At 35.9% G+C, this 22,069-nt stretch overlaps 1 protein-coding gene across 1 annotated transcript; it reads right to left on the bottom strand.

Moving 5' to 3' along the window:
* Window positions 1–2,298: 2,298 nt before the first annotated feature.
* LOC134856437 (transient receptor potential cation channel subfamily M member-like 2) lies at window positions 2,299–22,063 on the bottom strand. Its single transcript, XM_063872718.1, has 8 exons — window positions 22,000–22,063; window positions 21,165–21,293; window positions 19,935–20,186; window positions 16,038–16,236; window positions 9,092–9,227; window positions 7,522–7,703; window positions 7,064–7,196; window positions 2,299–2,567 (listed from the first exon to the last, which is right to left on the bottom strand). Exons 3-8 carry the CDS (start codon window positions 20,076–20,078, stop codon window positions 2,441–2,443), a joined length of 921 nt encoding a protein of 306 aa, XP_063728788.1. The 5' UTR covers window positions 20,079–20,186; window positions 21,165–21,293; window positions 22,000–22,063; the 3' UTR covers window positions 2,299–2,440.
* Window positions 22,064–22,069: the final 6 nt, after the last annotated feature.

Below are 22,069 nucleotides of genomic sequence, written 5' to 3' on the forward strand. Positions count from 1 at the left end.
AAAAAATTCAACACGACCTAAGTAAAAAACAAAAACCTTAATCTTTTACAGTATATGCAGATTACTTTCACAATTTCAAGATATTTAAAGGTTAAAAGTTTGGGTAATTTTCGTTGAGAGCGTAATTAGTTTTCCATTAAGGAAATAATTTCAAGGAAAATTATAGTCAGACAACCAAAAATATGCTCAAGAAAGAACAAATTTGAAAAATTTCCGAAGAAAACCACACATGATCAACAAAATTCTTTTTTTAAAGAAAATTTAAACATAAGCAACAGACACTAGAAAAACCGTCACAAACGCAAGTAGAAAAAATTACTTACGTTTTTAGAAAAACTTTTAAAAGTTCGAAGAAAAAAAAGATGACCTTGGATTTCTTTGAATTTCTAGAACAATTTATTTTGAACTTTTTTTGTAAAAAAAATTTATTCCGCTGCGACATCTAGTAATTAAAACCCACATTCGAAATTAAAAAATGAACTGAACTGAAAAGTCAAACCGCGAAAAAGTACATTTGAGCACTCAAATTTTGAGATTTCAAGAAAAAACTATCATGACCTATTAAGTATTTATTGACTCACATTGATTGAAATTTATATGACAACTTCATTGACTGTAATATGAAAACTATGAAAAAAGGCAAAGCTGCTCTTTGTAAACACAAGCGATGATACAAAAAAGAGCTCTTTACAGGCCAAACAATGTAGGGAAACAAGAAAAATTTTGCAAATACAGCTTGAGAAAAAACTTCCAACAATTGTATTTTCACTCACACTAGCCACTAATAGGGCCGCTACATTTTCTATAAAATGTTCAATGCTCCGCATCGAAAATTCGAGCTACGTCTTTGTATCTGCGCCTCGGTCGCTTCGAAGCAAACTATTGGCCCAGATAATGCTGGATCCACCTGTTTTAATATTTTTAATCAAATTTTACTGAACGGAAAAGCGTAATTTTCCAAAAAGAGGGATTTACGCAAAACCCTAGTGAAGTAGGCAATTAGCCATTTATTTTAAGGAGAAAACTACTACTCGTTGTTTCAACTGAAGTCCTATTCTCAGATTTGGCTGGATAGTTTTCGAAAAAAGTGAAAGATTCCAGAAAATGATCAAATCTCAAGAACTCGACTTTTCCATAATTCGGAAATTTTTCTTACTAAAGAATAGGACTAGCCTTTTATGCGGGAAGATGTCTACATCCTGGCTGTTAGATAGAACTATTGATATCAAATTGAGCTAATAAGTTTCAGGAATAGTGATGAAATTTCTATACGGTAAAAAATTCAAAAAATGGATTTTTACGAAGTCCATGTCAGCTTTTCTACAAATAATTAGTGTCAGACAGATAGCACCATATTAGTTGGAATGAACTATAAACCTCAGAATCATCAGGTTGCTTTTTCGATAAAAAAAATAAGTTTCCAAAAATTGGGCAATAGTTCAAGAAATGGATTTTATCTAAGGCCAATTTTTTTTCAAAATGAAGGGCAAAGACGCTTCCGAAGAAAAGCTTCGCATAATTGATTTTTTTAAGACCTATCCGATTTGGCAGGGTAGTTCTTGAAGAAATCAGAAGGGTAAATATTTAACAAAACGTCAAAAAACGGGCTTTTTTGAGGCCATAACTTTTTTCTACCGAACTTAGGGAATAGCCTCTTGAGAAGAAGAGATCCCCATAGTGTACTCTTTGGATTGAAACCTTCATCTCAGTTTTGTGCATTTAACAGTTGAGAAAATGAAAAAATCTAAAAGAAATAGGTCAAAACTCCATCTACTGAAACTTTCGAAGGCCGTAGAACGTGTAGTAAAATGAAAACAGACTAGCGAAATATTCACGTACAAAGCAGAGCAGCTGGTTTTTCTACTGGTTCAATTTTTTGAAAAAATGTAATTTAGCGAAAAGTGCAAAAACTTGCCTAAGCGTTGCATAAAACAACAAAACCCGTACACTTTCATATTACCTGTATTTTTTTAAACAAGACTTAACACTAGCCAAAAATAAGGCAGCAGCATATGCTTGTTATTGCTTGAGCTTAAATAGGCTTTAAAAAGATTAAACTGAAATGCATCAAAATTCCACCAAATGACCACTTTATTTGAGACTTAGGTAAGAAAAAAATTCTTCGTAATAATACACTACGGCGGGCTTGTGTAAGAAGGTTAATTCAATACAGACATCGCTTCAAAATAAATCAGTAATTTTTTTGAAGAACAACATTCTTTCGACAAATTTTTTTGACTCATGATATTCTTTCAAAATTTAGGAAACTTTTATGCGTAAATTATTTGAGGTTTCATGCATTAGATTGATTTTTGTTTTATATAAAATTTGGTGAGTTAGAATTCGCAAATAGAAAAAAAATGAAGTTTTGACGTGTTCAATGATGACCAGAGTATATCCACTTTACTCTGAGCATTTCGTATTCGCAACAAGTCTCTGTCTAACTTTGCTTGTCCAGAAGCTGTTGAAGCATTTCCTGGATTTGAGCTAGTTGTTTTCCGTTCTCTCTAGATTGATTCTCCAGCAGTGCTATTTGAGTTCTAAGTCCTTTGTCAGCCTCGTCGAATCTAGGCAGAAATAAACCAAAACTTTCAGCTGTCAAAATTTGTGAAAACTCCACAAAAACTTCAAAACGATGTTCCAGTTTTTCTCAAAAACGCTGTTTCAGACTTTTCAGTTGAGCTAGGGAATTTTTTGGCATTGATAAAACTAATCAGGTAAAAAAGCTAATGACACAGTAAAAAAGGAATAATTCAACTCCGATAATTACAAATATAGTAAGTAAAGCTAATCGAAAAAAGAAGGCAGAATTCAAAAAGTCGAAAAATGAAAATGGTGAAAAACAACTAGATCTATCGATGTTGAATCAAAAACTCACTTTGAGCAAAAACGACTAAAAAGACAATTCTCAGCATAAAAACATAGCCAACAGGCAGTTAGACAACAGCCAATACAAGTGAACATGAAAAAAAAAACTGACTTCTTTTTAGAAAAAACTGAAACTTTCGAATTTCAAAAAATGGTCATCTCTAAAGCCTTTTTTGAGCAGTCTAAGGCCATTTTTTGAATAGCCATATGTTCGAGTGGAGTTTGTCTTACTTTACAAAGGAAACGAACTGAACTTGATGAATGCACTTTTTTGATAAAATTGACCCATATTGAGAAAACTGGATTATTCGGTAGTTTTATTTTGCTGGGAAAGCTGATAAAGGCATTCATTTTCGAAACTACAGTAACGGGACATAGAAGATGTAGCTTTTGATTTGAACGAGAAAAAGAACGAACTTTTTCTTCACATTTTGTTAGTTTTTTCTGCATCTGATTTAATATACAGGATTCAAATTTTGACAGAGGGAAGATGAATTTATTTGAAAGGGGTTAACCAGGCCAAAAAAAAAATTCTTGTTTTGAAGGCGTAAATTAGCAAGCTTATTACCACTAATTTCACAGGTGTTCTTGCTGTGGAAACAACTTCACAAACATTAAAAAATTTTTTAATTACTGGGCTCAAATAAGTTCACTGGGAAGCCTATGAGCTAGACTTACTGATTATGTTGCCTAAAAAGGACATAGAAAGAGGAGTTAGTTGGTCCGGCGTCGAGAAACGTTCATCTATTTTCCCGGCACATACACAACAATTTCATGGAGCTTATATCAGAAAAATGGACAAAACCTACACAAAGCACACCTGCTAATGAAACTCCTGTGCTTAGATTGGACCAGTATTTTTAAAAAGATTTGCTGGAATGTTTCTTGTGCTGACTGAATTCGATGATCAGCTCGAACTTATTCACAAAATTAAAGCCCTATTTTACGCCTGAACAAGCAAATCTGGTAATTCTGTTACATTTTTAGGGATCATAATATGTAAATCAAGCTCATCAAACTCCCAAAGAACAAAATTGAGCCCATTAATTCGAATTCCTTGTATTGTTTATGTGGTTTTTTCCACAGCAAGAACACCTGTGAAAGTAGTTATGATAAGTTAGCTAATTTACACCTTCAAAACAAAATTTTTCAACTTTCGGCCCAGTTAGGCCCTTTCAAATAATTTCATCAAAATTGAATCCTGTATCTCACAAAAGTTGCAGAAAACGAGTAGAGCGTGAAGAAAAATTTCGTTAATTTTGTCGTTGAAATCAATAAGTTGCAACTTCTATGCCCTGTTGAGCCAAGAAAACGATAAAAAAGCTATAGATAACAAAAAAGCAGTAAAAAATTAAAAGAAATGTAAATCTTGAACCAAGATTGAAAAATCCAAACAGAAAGAAATTTTGAAAACAAAAAACTTCAGAAAGGGTGGTTATAGGAATAGAAAAATTATGCATAAGAATTTACCTCAAACCAGTTTGTTGAACGAAGTTTTTTGGAGTTTAAAAAAGAGGTTCCTGGATCAGGTTGAAAAATGGAGACTGGTATGGGGGAAGTAGAGCTTGACTTACCTATTATGTTGCCTAAAAAGGACATAGAAAGAGGAGTTAGTTGGTCCGGCGTCGAGAAACGTTCATCTGTTTTCCCGGCACATACACAACAATTTCATGGAGCTTATATCAGAAAAATGGACAAAACCTACACAAAGCACACCTGCTAATGAAACTCCTGTGCTTAGATTGGACCAGTATTTTTAAAACGATTTGCTGGAATGTTTCTTGTGCTGACTGAATTCGATGATCAGCTCGAACTTATTCACAAAATTAAAGCCCTATTTTATGCCTGAACAAGCAAATCTGGTAATTCTGTTACATTTTTAGGTATCATAATATGTAATTCAAGCTCATCAAACTCCCAAAGAACAAAATTGAGCCCATTAGTTCGAATTCCTTGTATTGTTTATGTGGTTTTTTCCACAGCAAGAACACCTGTGAAAGTAGTTATGATAAGTAAGCTAATTTACGCCTTCAAAACAAAATTTTTCAACTTTCGGCCCAGTTAGGCCCTTTCAAATAATTTCATCAAAATTGAATCCTGTATCTCACAAAAGTTGCAGAAAACGAGTACAGCGCGAAGAAAAAATTCGTTAATTTTATCGTTGAAATCAATAAGTTGCAACTTCTATGCCCTGTTGAGCCAAGAAAACGATAAAAAAAAAGCTATAGATAACAAAAAAGCAGTAAAAAATTAAAAGAAATGTAAATCTTGAACCAAGATTGAAAAATCCAAACAGAAAGACATTTTGAAAACAAAAAACTTCAGAAAGGGTGGTTATAGGAATAGAAAAGTTATGCATAAGATTTACATCAAACAGTTTGTTGAACAAAATTTTTTTTTCATGAAAAAACGTCTGTTGTTAGTTTAAGCTCCGCGAGGACACGGCCTGCATGTACAAACCAAGCCTTAGAAAGGTCGCAATTTCGGTGCGACGAAGCCAAATGTCTATTTGAGTTTAAAAAAGAGGTTCCTGGATCAGGTTGAAAAATGGAGACTGGTATGGGGGAAGTAGAGCCGGGGTAGTTTGAGGGATAATTGGTTTCAATACGATTCAGGTACGTATTAAAGAAGGAGCTGTACTCGGCTCACAAATGGGATTTGTTGCTTCTGCTTCTAGTGGAACGAGGGAGTGATTGTTTGGCGGCGGAGATATCAGGTGGTCTGAGAGGCAGGACTTAGTAGCATAGTAGCGGATGCGATTTTCCAAGATTAAAAATAACAATCTGAATGTTAAAGATCTTTTGCGCTCATCTCTTTGCGCCCTATTAAAACGCGGAGAGGAGCAGTTTTCACTGATTGCAGTTTGTGTAAGGATCTGTTCACTGGCATTATGTGACCAGGCAGGACTCGCATAACCTAAAATTTGTCTTACCAAAGCTTTAAAAGTAAGCAATAAAATTTCTTTGGACAGATCCCAAATAGTCCCGGATAGAACCTTCAGGATCGTAATCATGCGCACGGCTTTTGAGGATGTTCCTCGCAAAGTTCAACGAAATTTAAAGACCGATCGAAGACGGCTCTAAGTATTTAGGAATATTTCTCGACGGACAGGTTTGCGTTATTCATTTCCATTATCGGAACGTTGTCAAAATCATTGTTGAGAGAAGAAAAGCTGGCCAAATCTTTCGAAGAAAAAACCTTGAGGTAAAAACATATGTTTCATTTTATGTGCTAGATTTTGGATAAGATTGATCAGGCCATATAAATTTTGGAGTAGACAAAAACGTGGAAGTCGTCCGCGTAAGCTTGCAGTTTTACATCGGGGGCAATAATGAAGAGTCATAAACGTTAAAATTAAATAATGTTGGGGATAAGACAGCTTTGACGGACGCCTGTATGACCACTCCTAGATTTTGACAAGGTATCCTTGAACATAGTTTTTGATTGTTGCCCACCACCCACTCAGGTGACTTGACAACCACTTTATTAGGCTTCCCGTTAAGCTCGTGCCATGACAGAGATTCAGTAGGGTATAATGGCTGACCATGTCGAAAGAGTTTGATAAACCAAGTGTTTCTAGGACTGTCCTATTCGGAGGCCTTTATTGGTTAAAAGTTGAAAATGTTGTGGTGGTTGAATGCATCAGTGGAAAACCATGCTGATGATTAGCTTTGAAAAGGATTTTGGCCAGTGTGGGATAGATCAAAGATTCTGAATTTTAAACAGCTGGACTAAAAATCGAAACAGGGAGGTAAGATTCCAACGAATTGAGGTCTTTGTTTGGCTTCGGGAGCAGAACCACTTTAGAATTTTTCTAAAGTAACTACTAAAGAATTGGAAAATCATTGTTTATCTCAAGAGTAGTTTAAAAAAGTCGAAATACTTTTTTTTAGATAAATAGAAATAGCCTTGCAGTTATCATTTCTATAAGTCTACTTTCAACAAGAAAAAGAGAAGTTGCTCTTTCCCAGTGTTTCTCTACATTCTTGCTGCTAAAGTTAGGTGTCTTAACTGCTATCTTATTGTCCAATTGAATAGATTTGAAAATTATTTTTTACGTAGAGTAGATGCCAATAAAAAAATTTTGACATCTGGAGCAACTTTGAGAATTTTAATTATGGGATGGAGGGGGAAGGCGATGAGAAACTGTAAGAAAAAGTCAGAACAGCCTATGATTTATGACGGTGGTTCCTACTTCTGGGTTAGTTGTACGACTTGTTTGGACACGTCCTCCCCCTGTCTGCTACTCCTCTCCATCATGAACTCCTCCTTCACCTCCTCTTCGAACAGTAACAGTTCATACATCCGGGAGGTGCTCACATCCAACGCTGAAATAATTCAACATCTAACCCAAAAGTCAACTACTTTTTTTATTCGGCTTTTTCTCTGCTAAGCCACCAAAAAAAAGAAAACCACTGACAATTCAAATTAAATTTCTCATTTTTTAAAAAACTTGGATAACGAGTCATAGTCAACACAACACGATTCGTAGTCAAACAAGCATCATGATTAAATACATTCAAACCAGTAATAAATTTTTATAACTCAAATTTTGTAACTCAAGCATAGCCACCAGACAGTTGAACAGAAACATTTCACCCTTTAGGGGGGGGGGGAGGGGGGTCGTTCAGTTGGTGCATTATAACTACTCACTGAGTCCCTTGGACTGTTTGACCTCCTGCATGTGGCTCTTCCATCTGAGCAGAAGGAACAGGTGGTATATGATGGAGAAGGGAGGGGGGATGGGGGGTCGAGTGTGGTACTCCACTATCACGTCCAGTCGCTTATTTTTCCAGTCTGTCAACGACTTCTCATTCACCTGCTCATAGATAGAACTAGAACAAAATTACACAACCATGAACACTGCAATGTATTTAGAGACAATTTATACATATACAATTTGACATTGCCGAAAACGTCGTGTTTTATGTCCAGACTACCGCGACCAAACAAATTAAGGTTGTCTCCAGACAATCGCAATGAAGATTGAGTATTTCCCAAATTTCTCGACCTAAACTTATGTTTAGAGATGTTTCCTAACTCAAAGCACCGACGCAACTTTTCGCTGAAAATGTTGAATACCCGGGATGACCAAAAATACTAGTCATACAATTTCCATATATGGAACAATGCTAGTCATACACTTTCCATACAATTCCATACGTACAGAAAATTGCATGAAAGGTCTATGATTAGTATTTTTTTCATATATGGAAATTGTATGAATAGCATTTTTCCATAGACTAAGTGTATGAAATTGTATGATTAGCATTTTCGGTCTATGGAGGTCAACCCGGGTATGCTGTATAAATTAGGCATTTCATTTATTTCACGTTGTCATGAGTATATTTGGCTAATTAAGCGATAGCATAAACAATTCTTAATGGGAAATTATTTATCTGATTAAGTTGAGATCATGTGTAGAGATCATATGCTAAGGTCTATCGTTCTGATCACAGGCCCATATGAACTATGTTCAGACTTTCGTTGGGTCTTATGCACTAAACGGCCCAAAATCAGTATTTCTTCATCTTTCTTGAAGTCAAATTAATAAGGTTGAAATCACATTGTCCTGCATTTCAATTGAAATTTCAAGCAGATAAATAAAGTTCAAATCACATTGTCCTGCATTTCAATTGAAATTTCAAGCAGATAAATTTGTTGGCCGACATGACCAAAACAAGAAAATTTTTAATCTGATGAAGCCATTGTTTGAATTTTTCTCGGCAGAAAAACTTACTATGTGACTTGAAAATAACTTTATTGTTAGGCAAAGTTTAACATTTTGGTATTTTCGGCTACAATTTTTTTCTGCTGGAAGTTTTGATTGAATTGCCTTACCATGTTGGTTCAATTGGATTGGCTAATATTAGCCAATCAGATTTGACTGTATAAATTTCGGCTCAAGATATTAAAATATTGATTTTGGGCCGTTTACCCGGCCGGTTGTTCATCTATCTAATATCGAAAAGAAAAATGGCTCTTTTCTACTTTCCAATCTCCCCACTCGTAAGCCCACATAACAAATTTTTCCAAAAATTGTGTGAATTAAAAAAATGTTCAGACGGCAATTTACACCAAAGAAACGTTCAAATAGTTTGGTCACGCTGCCATGTTTTATTGCAGCTTAGAACCTAAAAATTCATTTCTATTAGGCTTTTGTAAACCGAATTTCTGAAAAAAACTGGAGACGAGCCAGAAGAAGAAGGAAGACAAGACATACGTGAAGAGTGCGATGAGCAAGTTCATAAGGAGGATGTTGCCTATGATCATGTAGATGGCTGTGAAGAAGAGGCTGGCTTCGGGTAGGAAGGGACAGGGCTGCAGACCACTCCCGTCATCATAGTGCTTCGTACAGTCTGAACAAACCAGATTAAGACCCTCTCTCTATCGGCAAGGCAAAGAATCATCATAAGAATTGCTCAGCTATTGACAGGAAAACACTTCAAATTTCCAGAGATGTTTTTCATCCACCCAAAATTAGGTAACATGATTCTGTAACAAACTCCATATAGAACATTTTTTTCCTTTTCACAGGAGTTTTGAGTAAATTTAAACGTTATTGTTCCGACTTTCGATACGAAAGTAACGGAATATTTGTGCTCGGGGTGGGTTTTTTTTTTCTTCAGACAAATTTCGACTTTTTAACTAGCCATTTTTGACGAAATTTTTTCTATCATTTAAAAGGTATTGTTGTCCTGAGCTTAAATTTGAAAAAATATTTCACATGTGGTCTTTTTTCGTAAAGTTATGAGGGTTTAAAGATTGCCATTTTGAGCAATTTGGGACAATTAACGCGCAATATAATTCGCGCTATTAACGCGTAAGCGGAGATTTAATCCGTCTTATAAATCGTTCCAAATTGGTTGAACGAAGCTTATTTGCCATAATTGATTTGTTACAAGGAACGAAATCTATCTTCTTATACTTTATATGGCGTGTGGGGGATGATTTTCAGAAAAAATTTCAAGTTATAGAAAAAAAAACTTCATTTTAGTTTATTTCATTTAAGTTTTTTTTGTTATTACTGCTGCTCCATAAACCTTCAAAGACAGTCGGAACATTCAGGGCTTCGCCCTGATACGAGCATTTTGATTCATTCAAGTTTGAAAAAATTACCTACGTTTTTTGTAACTGAAATTCCAATATTGGGCGGGGGCGGTTGGGGGGTGCGTATGGTCAATCCGAGTGACTAAATTGATTCACCAGCATGTTGTTTCAGAATTAATGCAAGCAATACATAAATGCGTCACTTTTTTACGCTATCGGTAAATTTAAGGGCAGCCATGCTAAATTTAATCTTTCCCACAAAAACGATTTAAAAAATTTTAAGAAACCCAATATGAAACTTGAATATCAAGCTAGTTGCCAAGACAAAAAAAGCCAAGACAACAAAAAATGTAAAATTAGCATCGGAAAATATTTACCAAGCGGTAACAACGATGAAATGAAAATCCATTTCATTCCTAGAAAAGTGAAACCACGGAGTACAGTCAAGCAAGTTATGGTCGACCATTAAATCTTTTTCTGGACAAAATCCACCAGAGACATCTAATACACCAATTATTTTAAATGATGTTCCACCAAACTAAGATGCTAAATTGTGCGTCAAGCGCTTCAATGAACAATATACCCCCCATCCAGATAAACCTAAGAGAAAACTGAAACATGCGTAGAATAAGAAAACTCCCACTCAAAGCCACCAATTTCACGGCTGTAGAACTGAAAACTCCCATTAAAGAAAGTAAAAAGAGTAAATCCCTGGGTCCTAGATAAGATTGCAACAATTCACCTTCACTAACTTGGACTGGTTGGCATAACATACATCACCAACGTTGTAAACACATCACTAAACAACGCAATAACCCCACGTAACTGGAAGTGCGGTCGAATTATCCCACTACAAGAACCGGCGAAGATCCTGAAAAATCTAAAGGATATAGGCCTATTGCACTGCTGTCTCTCTTTGCCAAACTAGTAGAAAGACTACTCCGACCCGACCTCAACCAGCGCATTGAACTGCCTTATCAACAGCATGGCTTCTGCAAAGCACGATCGACACTAAAAGCTTTAAATTTCATAACCGAGGGCCTTAACAAAAAAAACCCCTCTCATAGACCGCTACTTGTTGCTTTAGACCTAACCGCCGCATTTGATACGGTAAACCACCGAGTTCTTAAGGACAAATTTAGTAGCTCCCTCACTAACAACACAGAACGATGGCTGCTCTCATATTAACAAGAGCGCTTCACTTACGTCGAGTTTGGAAATCAGGCATCAAGCATGCGGAAAGTGAAATAAGGAGTCCCACACTAAGGTGTTCTTTCACCGGCTCTCTTTAAATTGTGTATGTGCTCCATGCCACAACCTAATGACAACACTGAAATAGTCACCTATGCAGATTACATTAACTTCTCACTTCTAGGCCCAATGCATCGGTACTACATATCCCCATGAACGCATACAAGGAAAAACTGCAAAATTGGCTCATAGAAAGACACCTTAATCTATCTCTTGATGATAAATTATGGACACATTATATACCACATGGTCTGCCGAAGTGAATCTTGAAACGAAGGTTGATACAGGTGTTTATCGCCTAGAACATCAAAAAGTCCCAAAATCCAAGGTAACACATTTGACAACATGATTAAATTTGGAGCACATAGACAAAAAATTTATGTTCACGAGCACATTCAAGGAACAATATGCTGAAAAAATTAGCCAGTACTAAATCGGGCTGCACAAAGGAGGCTTTATCGATAACCTACAAGGTCATCAGTCGTAGTGTTATGAGCTACGCGGCACCTATATGGTCACCCATCTTCAGTGCTACTAACTGGAATAAACTACAAGTTGAATAAAATGACGCGTTGAAAACTGTCACCGGATGTGTAAGAATGACAAATATAGACAGCCTGCACAATAAAACAGAGGTTCTCCCGGTGCCTAAGCAATATGCAATGCTATCAAAACAGTTCTTAGTTAGCAGCCACCATCCGAGTCGAGGGACTCTTGAAACAACAAAAGTAGTAGTTACGCTCCCCTGCTCCCAAATACAGCACAAATAAACCATACACATTACAAAAAGGGCCTCAAGCATCTTCACACAGAGGTTTAAAGACTATACCAAGAATCGTCCTAAGAAATTGCTCAATTCAATTTCACCAGAAATTGAGTTTAGTGAAAATGGCTCGACCGTGATGCCAGGTGCAAACTTGCTCAGCTCCGATCAGAATATTCTTCCTTGCAATTACCGGAGTAGGTTAGACCTAAAATTTCTAACGCCGGTGGAATTTGTAGTCAAGGCCCTCGTGATGTTAGTCACATATCTAACTATCGAAACAGACCGACAGATCTAGATGTCCTCAGTCTCAGGACCGACCATCTCAGGACCGACCATCTGAATTTCTTTGGCTCACATAGTACGGCGGAGTGGGAGAGCTTAAGTTCCTTCAAGAAACAATTAGCATACTGGAGTATGCTGACCTCACAACAACAAAACAAAACGAGGGACTTATTAAGACGAAGTCCGGTGTCAAAACGACGTTCAAATTTTCCACAAATGTAGTATGCCCTAAATATCCCGTCGGGGGCCAAAGACACTGGACTGTGGACGAAACGAAGCAACTCAAATAAACCTTAATCTCCTCCGAAGACCAAGAATCAACAAAAAAAAAACTCGCTGCCTATGAAGGAGACAAGGCCACAACAACAGCAACAACAACAACAACATGCAGAAACCCTTTAAGACGAAAAAAAAATCGATGAGACTTAAGACTTATAAAAAATTTAGTCCCCCTCGAAATCAAAAAAAAACACACACACACCTAAAATTTCATTTGCTCGTCATATGAAATAATATTAGGCCACTAATCCGATATATTATAGGCCGAAATCTATTACATAGAAGGAAACAAAACGAAACAAAAAACAGAGAAGAAAAAAATATATAAGATTTAAAAAGTTTTCAGGTCCATATCTCCCTCAAAGCACATACATGCACATAACTATTTCAAAAGCTGCAGTGAAAATTCCAAATAAGTGAGCATTTTAATGAAAACTTTTGTTTGCGAGTTGAGTTACAAAAAAACGAAAGTTCGTAATTACACACTAAGCTTAGTGCAATTGTAATAAGCCGAAACCTATCAAGCGGGGAAAAAAAAGGAAAAATAATAAAACAAAAAATTCGAAAAAAGAATTGTTGTCATGAAATTTAAAATTTCTATAAAGAACTTTAGCAATTCTTTCAATCTAGAGGTGCGCATAGATTAAAAATTTTTATTGAAAAAACTCAAAAATACTACACTGAGCCAAAAAAAACAAGCCGAAATCATTTGGGCAGAATAAATTTTTCGAGCGATGAAAAACAAACAAGGAACAATTACAAGTCAAAGTTAGTGAAATTACAAAAGGCAGAAAAAAAACTAAAACCGGGAAAAGTAACTTAAAACAGCAGAAAAATCAAAACCGAAGAAGCAACCACTTATAGCAAGGGCAAAAATACACTATTGGACAAAATTGAGCGTAAATTCAGGTTTTTACTCTTTGAAATTCCTTTTATTTGTCTATTTTGGACAAAAATTTCTTAGATTTTCAGCAAAAAATTACAAAAACTGAGAGCAAATGATAAGAGCTACCCCCTATGCAACTATCTATACAGAGGCGAAGTTGCAATTCGCATACACAAGCAAAAATATGACCGATAACGATACTGGGAAAAACTGAATGAGTAAAACTTTGAACCTAAAAAAATTTCTTAAGTTACGCAAGCCAATTACCACGCATTAGCAGTACCAGTCAATTTGAAAAAAGAAGAGATGTATCAATTACAGATGCCTCAATTTATATAGCGGACGCATTTTATCTAGTATACGAGAAGTACATTAAAAACATCCGACCCCGCCCAGGTTCGAACCCTCTATTTTGTTGCGAGTCTCCTCCCAACCTTTACGCTACAGATGCATGATACCTTCAAATTAAGGTTCTAACTGCCTTGTAAGTTCTATGGAGCAAAAATAACATGAAAAAATTGAATGTTAAAGTAAAACGATTTTTTTTGTTTGAGATTTCTGTGAAAATCATCCCCCACACGTCAGATAAACTACAAAGTGATAATGTTCGCTCCTAGTATCAAATCAATTATGGCAAATAGGTTTCCTTCAACCCATTTGGAATGATTTCCAAGGCGGATTAAATCTCCGCTTACTCTTTCATAGCGCGAATTACATCGCGCATTAATTTTCCCAAATTGACCAAAAGGGCAATTTTTAAACCACCATAACTTTACGAAAAATGATTATGTGTGAAATATCATGTGTTTCCAAGTTAAGCTCAAGGCAACAATACCTATTCAATGATGTAAAAAAAATTGTCAAAAACGGTTAGTTAAAAAGTCGAAACTCGGAAGAAAAAACCCACTCCAAGCACAAATATTCCGTTACTTTCGTTACAAAAATCGGAACAATAATAGTCGTTGTTAATATCCTTAGCTTTGGCTGTACTTAATAGCGGGTATTAATCAAAATGAAGAGTTTGAAAATGAACATATTTCATCGCAATAATATTTGCGTCGCAAAAATATTTGCTACTTAGGTTGAAAAAAAAATAGTTCATACTATAACACAAGCTATAATTGAGTAATGAATGGTTATTAGGACCTACCAGTGTAATCAGGGTCTGAAAAAGACAGATTTCCTCACCTGCCTTAAGTTTTCAATCAGCTTGAAAAAGTAATATACAGCAGATTTTAGTAAAGTTTTCACACTGGTTATTTCAAGTTTCCTTCTGAGAATATTTCACATCTTATGAACTAAAATTGTTCAAAACTCTTAGAAGAGAAAGAGTTCACAAACAAGCAAAACTTGGCGCAGATGGGGAAATCTGGCATTGTCGAAACCGCATTACAGTGTTCGGTTTTTGAAACCAAAAATTGGTAATTTTAGGGGGCAGCTCTGATCATTTGCTCTTGGTCTAAATTAAAATTTTGTTGAGAATCGAAGTCAATTTTGTTCAAAATGGACCTCAAAAAAGGTAACTTAGAAATCAAAAAGCTGAATTTGCGCTTAATTTTGTCCTCTTTACTTGTAGAGCGATAGGAAAGTCTAATGTTTTTTTTTCATCAATGATTACGAAAACATTATGGGGCCACTTTTCAAACATTCTCCAGAAAACCCAAGCTCAGTTTTTAGTTTGTGACAACAAAACAAAAAAGTTTACTTAGTTTTAATCAACACAGATGCGAATCTGCGCTTCGCAAACACTTGCGAGAGCAGGACCAAAAAGCAGCTCTATCAAGTGAAATAAGAAAAGGTACAAATAAGGCTGGAATTAGCAAAAACTCGGCTACGTATAGGATTCGAACCTGCGAACTACTGCAATCAAGAGACTTTGACTCTCACGTACTTTCCATTCAGCCACGCAAGCTTTACAACCGACAAACATTAGTCAGGAATAAAGCAGCTACATGTGCTAATAAATTGCCCAAGCAATTCAGCAAAGTGGCACCAAATACAAATAGACACAAATATGCAAGTAAAAACTTGGAATATAACAAACTGAAGGCATTCACACTAACTTTGCATGTAACAAACCGCAAAATATAAAGCTAGGTTATGTATAAATAAAGCATTTCAAAAAGTTGCGATATATTGCGAGTTAGAAAGTTTGTGAAATCGAGTTTTGATTATTGTTATGTTCGTTAAAACAAATAGCTTTTTTTTCGGTTTATTTGATGAATTCAAAATGCATCAGCTGTGTGAACTTATTGCTATTCGAATGTCAAAGCACGTGCTATCAAAAAGCTGTAAAGGTGCCCCAACAGTGGCACCATTATTTGCAACTTAGATTGAAAAAAAAGAAGGCTCGTACGGATACACTCGCTTCGCAAGTGTAAAGAATGTTGAAAATAACAAAGATGATAACAAAAAGGATTGAGTTGAGGTTTCTCTTACAGTTTCCCATAAAGCAATTTGCATCGAAACTTAAATTGAAATCGTTCATGAAGCAATTTGCATCAAAGAAATCCTGTACAAATCATTTTGCATGTTCACGCCAACACATTTGATTCTAGTCTTTAGCATCAAAAGTCATTTTAAATAGGCTTTTGTAAAACTTTGGTTCAGAAAATACTGAGGGGACGGATGAGTGAATAGAATGTTAAAAAATACTTGTCAACTTCTCGTCATCTTGCAGATCCTCCAGGAACAGCTCCCCGTATGTCTGCCAGTAGCTCATGTCCACTATTTGCAGCATGTTCACGAAGGACACTTCGCCATACCTCTTTGGCTCCGACACACTCTTCACTATCACCCCAAACGCCAGCATGAACAAAATCCAGATGAAGAAGAAACGCAACAACTCCGGGATCTACAAAACACACAGAGTTCAAATGAAGAGCAAACTCAAAACATAGCCAACAGACGGTTTGAAAAGTGTCAATGAACGCGAGGAGACTGAAAAAACCTTTCGAGTTTTTAGAAAAATTATATAAGACCGTAAAGCTCTTTGAATTTCAAGCTTTTTTATGATTTAAAATTTTTGATAAATTAATGCAGATTGACAAAACTGGATCGATTGGTAAAACTGTTTATGCCACAGCCAATACTAAAAACTTAATGCGAATTTCGAAACTAGAAGATGTTCACGTTATTTTTGCGCCGTTTCCACAATCGCAATTGGAGAAAGTAACTTACATTCCTTTAAGCAAATGAAATTTAATTAAACTTAAAAAGTACATATTTTGATAGCAGAGCATTTAGAGACTTCTTCCTGAAAAAAAGGTAAAAATCAACAGAGCTTATATATGAATGTCTTTAACGTTTCAGAAAAAGCTCTAAATGGTGAGAGCTCGGTAACATGAAAACAAATTTAGCCGTGTGCTGTGCAATTAGCACAGAAAGTTCTGATAATAAAAGTAAAATAACCAGCAGACAGTTAGAAAAGAATCAAGGATTGCAACAAACGAACAAAAATTGGCTTGAACTTCAACTTTCGAAGTTCAAAGTAAGAATATATGGCCTTACAGCTCTTCGAATTTTACTGTAACATATTATCTCAAGTGACTGAACCCCCTCAGAACAAAAGATACTTAAGTTCTAGATTAAGTTATTACTAATCACCAGCATATTTATTTACAACTAAATAATACCTTCAAAATGTAAAAGGAATTTTATGCGTCGTTATTGGAAATATGTTGATCTTTACATCTTCAAAAAAAACACATAATCGCTCTCAGCTGCTCTCCGTCAAAGCAAATTACGGCAGAAAGTCCTAATTGCAATTGACCTGCAAGCTGCATTTGATACTCTTGAACACAGTATATTAAATCGATTTGGATTGAAAGGTTAAGTTCTGAATTGGATCGAAATTTATCTCAGAATTTTTAATCATGACGAAAGGAAAAAAGTTCCTGCCAGCAGCAAAAGGGGAACCTCAAGGATCGATTATCTATGACTAAAATTCTTAAAAATTAGTTTTCAAATCTATGCAGACGACAAATTATTTTAATTGCTCGTGTTCTATTTGCAGTCTACAGAGCATTGGAGGCAGTTAGAAGAGCAGAGGTAACTGGTTCTCAAATGCAACCCTGAGAAGAACATCAACAAGACGAATCCGGCGGAGTTAATTGTTCTAGATTCAGATTCATCATCTTCATCAGATCAAATGTCAAACTCATCAACCGATGAATCACTGAGAATGGAAATAGCAAATTTCGGCGACCACTCCGATCTTGATAGTGAACTTTTCAACACTGAACTCGAAAACTTTTTAAAAGACTATAAAACTTTATAACCACTTAGATATACTTTAATCTGATATTCTGGCTTACCAAATAACACACATTACTGAGTAAACCGGTGCTAACATTCAGATATTAACGGCCGTTCACTAAACTTAAGAACTTAACCCTGCGGATAAAATTTCATGTAGTAAAAAGAAGACATCTTCACGTGTTTTCCTAAATTCTTTAATTCGCCTTCACTCCAGTTTGTGTTTTACAAACCAAGACCAACTCCATTAAAATTATGTGCTATCTACGCATTTTATCTTGTAAACCGGTGCTAATTTTCCAGTTACCAAAATGTGTTTGCTAAATTCGACAACTTTATCCTTCGGATAAATTTCACCCTACAAAAGAAATTATCATCTGTTGCTCCCATAATTTCTTTAAATCATATCCTCTTCACTCGCGCATTATAAACCATGACCTCACTCATAAAACGTGGTCCTAAATTCAGCGTTGTGCCAAAACTTGATGCCTTTATCTCATCTTAACATAACCCTTATCCATCGGAATCTGGATAACCTTTGTTGCTGTCATTTAACACTAGTGGAGCTTACTTAGTGTTAGTACCTCATCTTAAGGCGCTTTAATTTTCTTTCCTCGTCCTTGAAGGGGGAGAAAGGAGTCAGTCATAGTTAGTTATTGTGCATTACTATATTGCAATTTAAATTTTTTCCTGCTTAAGGGAATGTTGTGATTTTACATCAGGTTTTGCAATTATTGCTAAACATACTTATTTAATTAACTGGTCACTTAGTTATGACCTTCATTAGCCATTCTCTCCGGCGGAGAGAATGATCTCTCATTGTTTTAATGTTTTAACTTACCGACTAATTCATCTTAAATCTTATTCTTTTTAATAGTTTTAACTTAGAATTAGCTACAACAAAGTAACATTTTATCAGAGGTAGATTTTCGAATTGAGAAAATCCACTTAGGAACTTTTTCAAATATTGTGCTTTGTGACAATATTCAGTGTCGCAACAGTGTCTGAGAAATCGCAGGCACTGACGGCAATGACTGATACTCGCAATGATGAAATAAATGCCAGGTACACTGCAGGCAAATTTAAAAAAACGCCAAAACTTAGTTTTACACAGAGGCGAAGTTGCACTTCGCATTCACAAGCAAAAATATGACCGATAACGCTACTGATAAAAAACTGACTGAGTAAAACTTTGAGTCTACAAATTTTCTTACGTGACGCGAGCCAATTAAGAGTCTATGTATCTGCTAAGCGACGCAAGTCATTTATGACGCATTAGCAGTTCCAGTAGATTTTAAAAAAAGAAAATCAACCAAAATGCCTCAATTTATTCAGCGGACGCAATTTAGCTAGTATACGAAAAATTTCATTAAAACATCCGACCCTACCCATATTCGGACCCCACTTCGCATTCACAAGCAAAAATATGACCGATAACGCTACTGATAAAAAACTGACTGAGTAAAACTTTGAGTCTACAAATTTTCTTACGTGACGCGAGCCAATTAAGAGTCTATGTATCTGCTAAGCGACGCAAGTCATTTATGACGCATTAGCAGTTCCAGTAGATTTAAAAAAAAGAAAATCAACCAAAATGCCTGAATTTATTCAGCGGACGCATTTTAGCTAGTATACGAAAAATTTCATTAAAACATCCGACCCTACCCATATTCGGACCCTATTATTTTGTTGCGGGTCCCCTTCCCTGCCTCTGCGCTACAGATCCATGATACCTTGACGCTAAAGTGCTATTTGTAGAAAAAAGTCAGTCTTAATATCCTTAGCATTGCCTGTACTTAATAGCTGGTTATGCATCAAATTGAATACTTTCAAAATGAACACATTTTGTCGCAACCATATCTGCATCGCAACAATATTTGCGACTTAGGTTGCAAAAAAAGAGAGTTCATACTATAACACAAGCTTTGCTTGTGTAAAAAAGCCTTTTTTCGGCTCTTTGACCCACTTTTTTTCATTAACCCAATTGTTTTACACAACATTTTTGACCCAATTGATTTCTTCTCAGAGTTGTTCATACTAACTGAAGAAAAAAAACTGTGTAAGCTTTTATAGATTTTTGATAGTGAACGGTTTGGTAACGAAGCGCGATGAAAAAAAAACTGGCAATAAATTGCTGGCACTGATGGCACAGACAGATCACGCCTCGCATTGATTTGGCACTGACCGCACTGATACCGTGGCCACCCTGATATTGCACCTGGCTACAAATTTCTCTGCAGAACAGAGAAAATCATAAAAGTTTTAAGTTGCATGAAAAGGGAAACTCAAACGAACCATGGTGAGGATGATGGTGACGAGGGGTCCGAGTTTCCTGTTGATAGTGAAGATGTTCAGCACCCTCATAAACCAGAAGAATACATCAAGAATGTAGAGCAGCCTGGCAACATTGCGGACTGTGTCATCGGGGATGAAGCGCATTCCGAATGCGACCCAGAACAAGGTCACTCCGAACACATCTATCCAGTTCCAGATACTGGTGAAGTACTCAGTTAGTTTCTTCGCCAGCTTCCCACTCTCAGTCAGCACCTGAATAAAAAAATTTAGAGGTTTCCCATTTAATTTCAGTACAAACGAAATGGGGCGAGATTATCCAACGACTTATACATCTTAAGAGTATCCGCTTCTAAGCGTCTCTTATGTTAAAAATCCGTTTCATTATGCTTACGCAACCGTTCTAATGCTTCTTATAGTTAAGTATCAGAGTAACACTGAACTAGATAGTTGTTAAACACAAATATAGCCAACTTACAGTTGGAAAAGAGTAATTAAGGCAAGGAAACTGAAAAAAAACTAACTTGTTTTTTCCAAAACCTTCAACTTTTCAATTTCTAAGAAAAAAATAGATGGCCTTAAAACTCTTTGAATTTGTGGAACAATTTATGATGGATACTTTTTTGTTACAACTAACCCAATTTGAGAAAACTGGATCAATAGGTTAAACTTTTATTTCGAGTCTGATAATTAATTTCTATTTTCGAAATTAGAAGTCGATTACGTTTTTCGTGACCTTAACAATTTTGCTGTTCGATAGTGGAGTTTGCCTTCCTTTTCACAAAGAAAAGGACTAACTTGAAAAGAAATCAAGTCAGACCGTGAAAAGTAGATTTGAGCCTGAACAAACTAAGAACTTTCCTGAAAAAACTAAAAAATCAGCAAGACCTATATAAGAGTACTCACTGCGTTCATTGCTCTTAATAAGTCGATTACAAATGGACTAACTACATATTTATGATACATAAACGAGAAACGTGTACTAATTTAGAAAGGAAGAGCATCAAATGATAGCAAGATTTGGACCAGGGGTGTTCAAAAATTTGATGTGGACAAGAATTGATGAGGGGGTCAATTTCCTAATACCGCCCCTGATAAAAACACCAATTAATTGCAATTAATTGGTAATATCAATCAATTAATTGCAATTTGAGACGTTCAACAATCAATTAAAACAATTGCAATTAATTTAATTGCATGTAATTTTGAACACCCCTGATGTGGACTGCATACTTGTCGTATCTCCTCGGTTGTGATGGAAAGGACGAAGAAGGCGAGCACTATCTCTATGTAGGGCTGCTCGTGGGGCAGCTCTCCCAGCACAAAGTACGTGTACAGGATCAGGAACACAAAGAACAGCAGCTAAACACACAATTGATCAACTACTTAAAAATAAATACAAAAGTAATTTCAGGTTCGCAATCAGAAAAGTAGAAGTTTTTTGGTACAAATTATACCTAATGTCCAGGCTGAAAAACATGGTCCGTTTTCAAATGACTTTGAAGCCAATTACTTGAAGAAAATTAAAAGATAACCAGAATTGTACTGTATGTCCAGCTGAATTTCTTGTCTTTTAGCGGAGAATCCAGACGCCCAACCTACTTTTCTCTAAATCAGCTTCCATGAGCTATGAATTGTTGGCAAAATCTCACGTCAAAAATTTCAACTGCTCACATGCTGTAAAAACTTGAAGGGCATATGTGAAGCCCTTTTCAAATCATCCTTCTACAAAATTAATAGTTAATTTTAAAAATTTATCTGTCTCTAATTTACACCAGATTGTTTGTTTCAAATTTACACCAGATTGTTTGTTTCACCAGACACAAATTCTCAGACACACTGTGCATAAAAGTTTCCATCGTAATTTAGATGTAACGCCGGATCTACTTAAAAACAATCCCCCCCCCCCCATCCTTTCAAGAAAGGGGGGGGGGGTGGAGATTCTTTAGTAGATACAATAGGGGGGATTGTTAAGTAGATCCGCAACGCCTGCTAATCTCAAGCGTAATAAGCTCCGACGTGTAGTTTAGATGAAATTATTCATGCGGAAAAAGATGGACAAACTGACCGTGGTGAACCAGAACTTGGCGACAGGGGACGAGAAAAAGAGATACCACTTGGTAAAAATACTCTTCTCA

The sequence above is a fragment of the Symsagittifera roscoffensis genome, unplaced genomic scaffold (assembly GCF_963678635.1).
Source record: "Symsagittifera roscoffensis unplaced genomic scaffold, txSymRosc1.1 SCAFFOLD_155, whole genome shotgun sequence".
Classification (NCBI taxonomy): Eukaryota; Metazoa; Xenacoelomorpha; order Acoela; family Convolutidae; genus Symsagittifera; species Symsagittifera roscoffensis.

Bases quoted from the DNA above. Each gene is read 5' to 3' on its own strand.
- LOC134856437 (XM_063872718.1), bottom strand. From the start codon at position 20,078: ATGCGCTTCATCCCCGATGACACAGTCCGCAATGTTGCCAGGCTGCTC. The intron at 16,237-19,934 runs GTTCGTTTGAGT...TGTGTTTTGTAG, and splicing joins TCACCATCATCCTCACCATG to ATCCCGGAGTTGTTGCGTTT. The intron at 9,228-16,037 runs GTATTTTTTAAC...TGGTTTGTTCAG, and splicing joins AGATGACGAGAAGTTGACAA to ACTGTACGAAGCACTATGAT.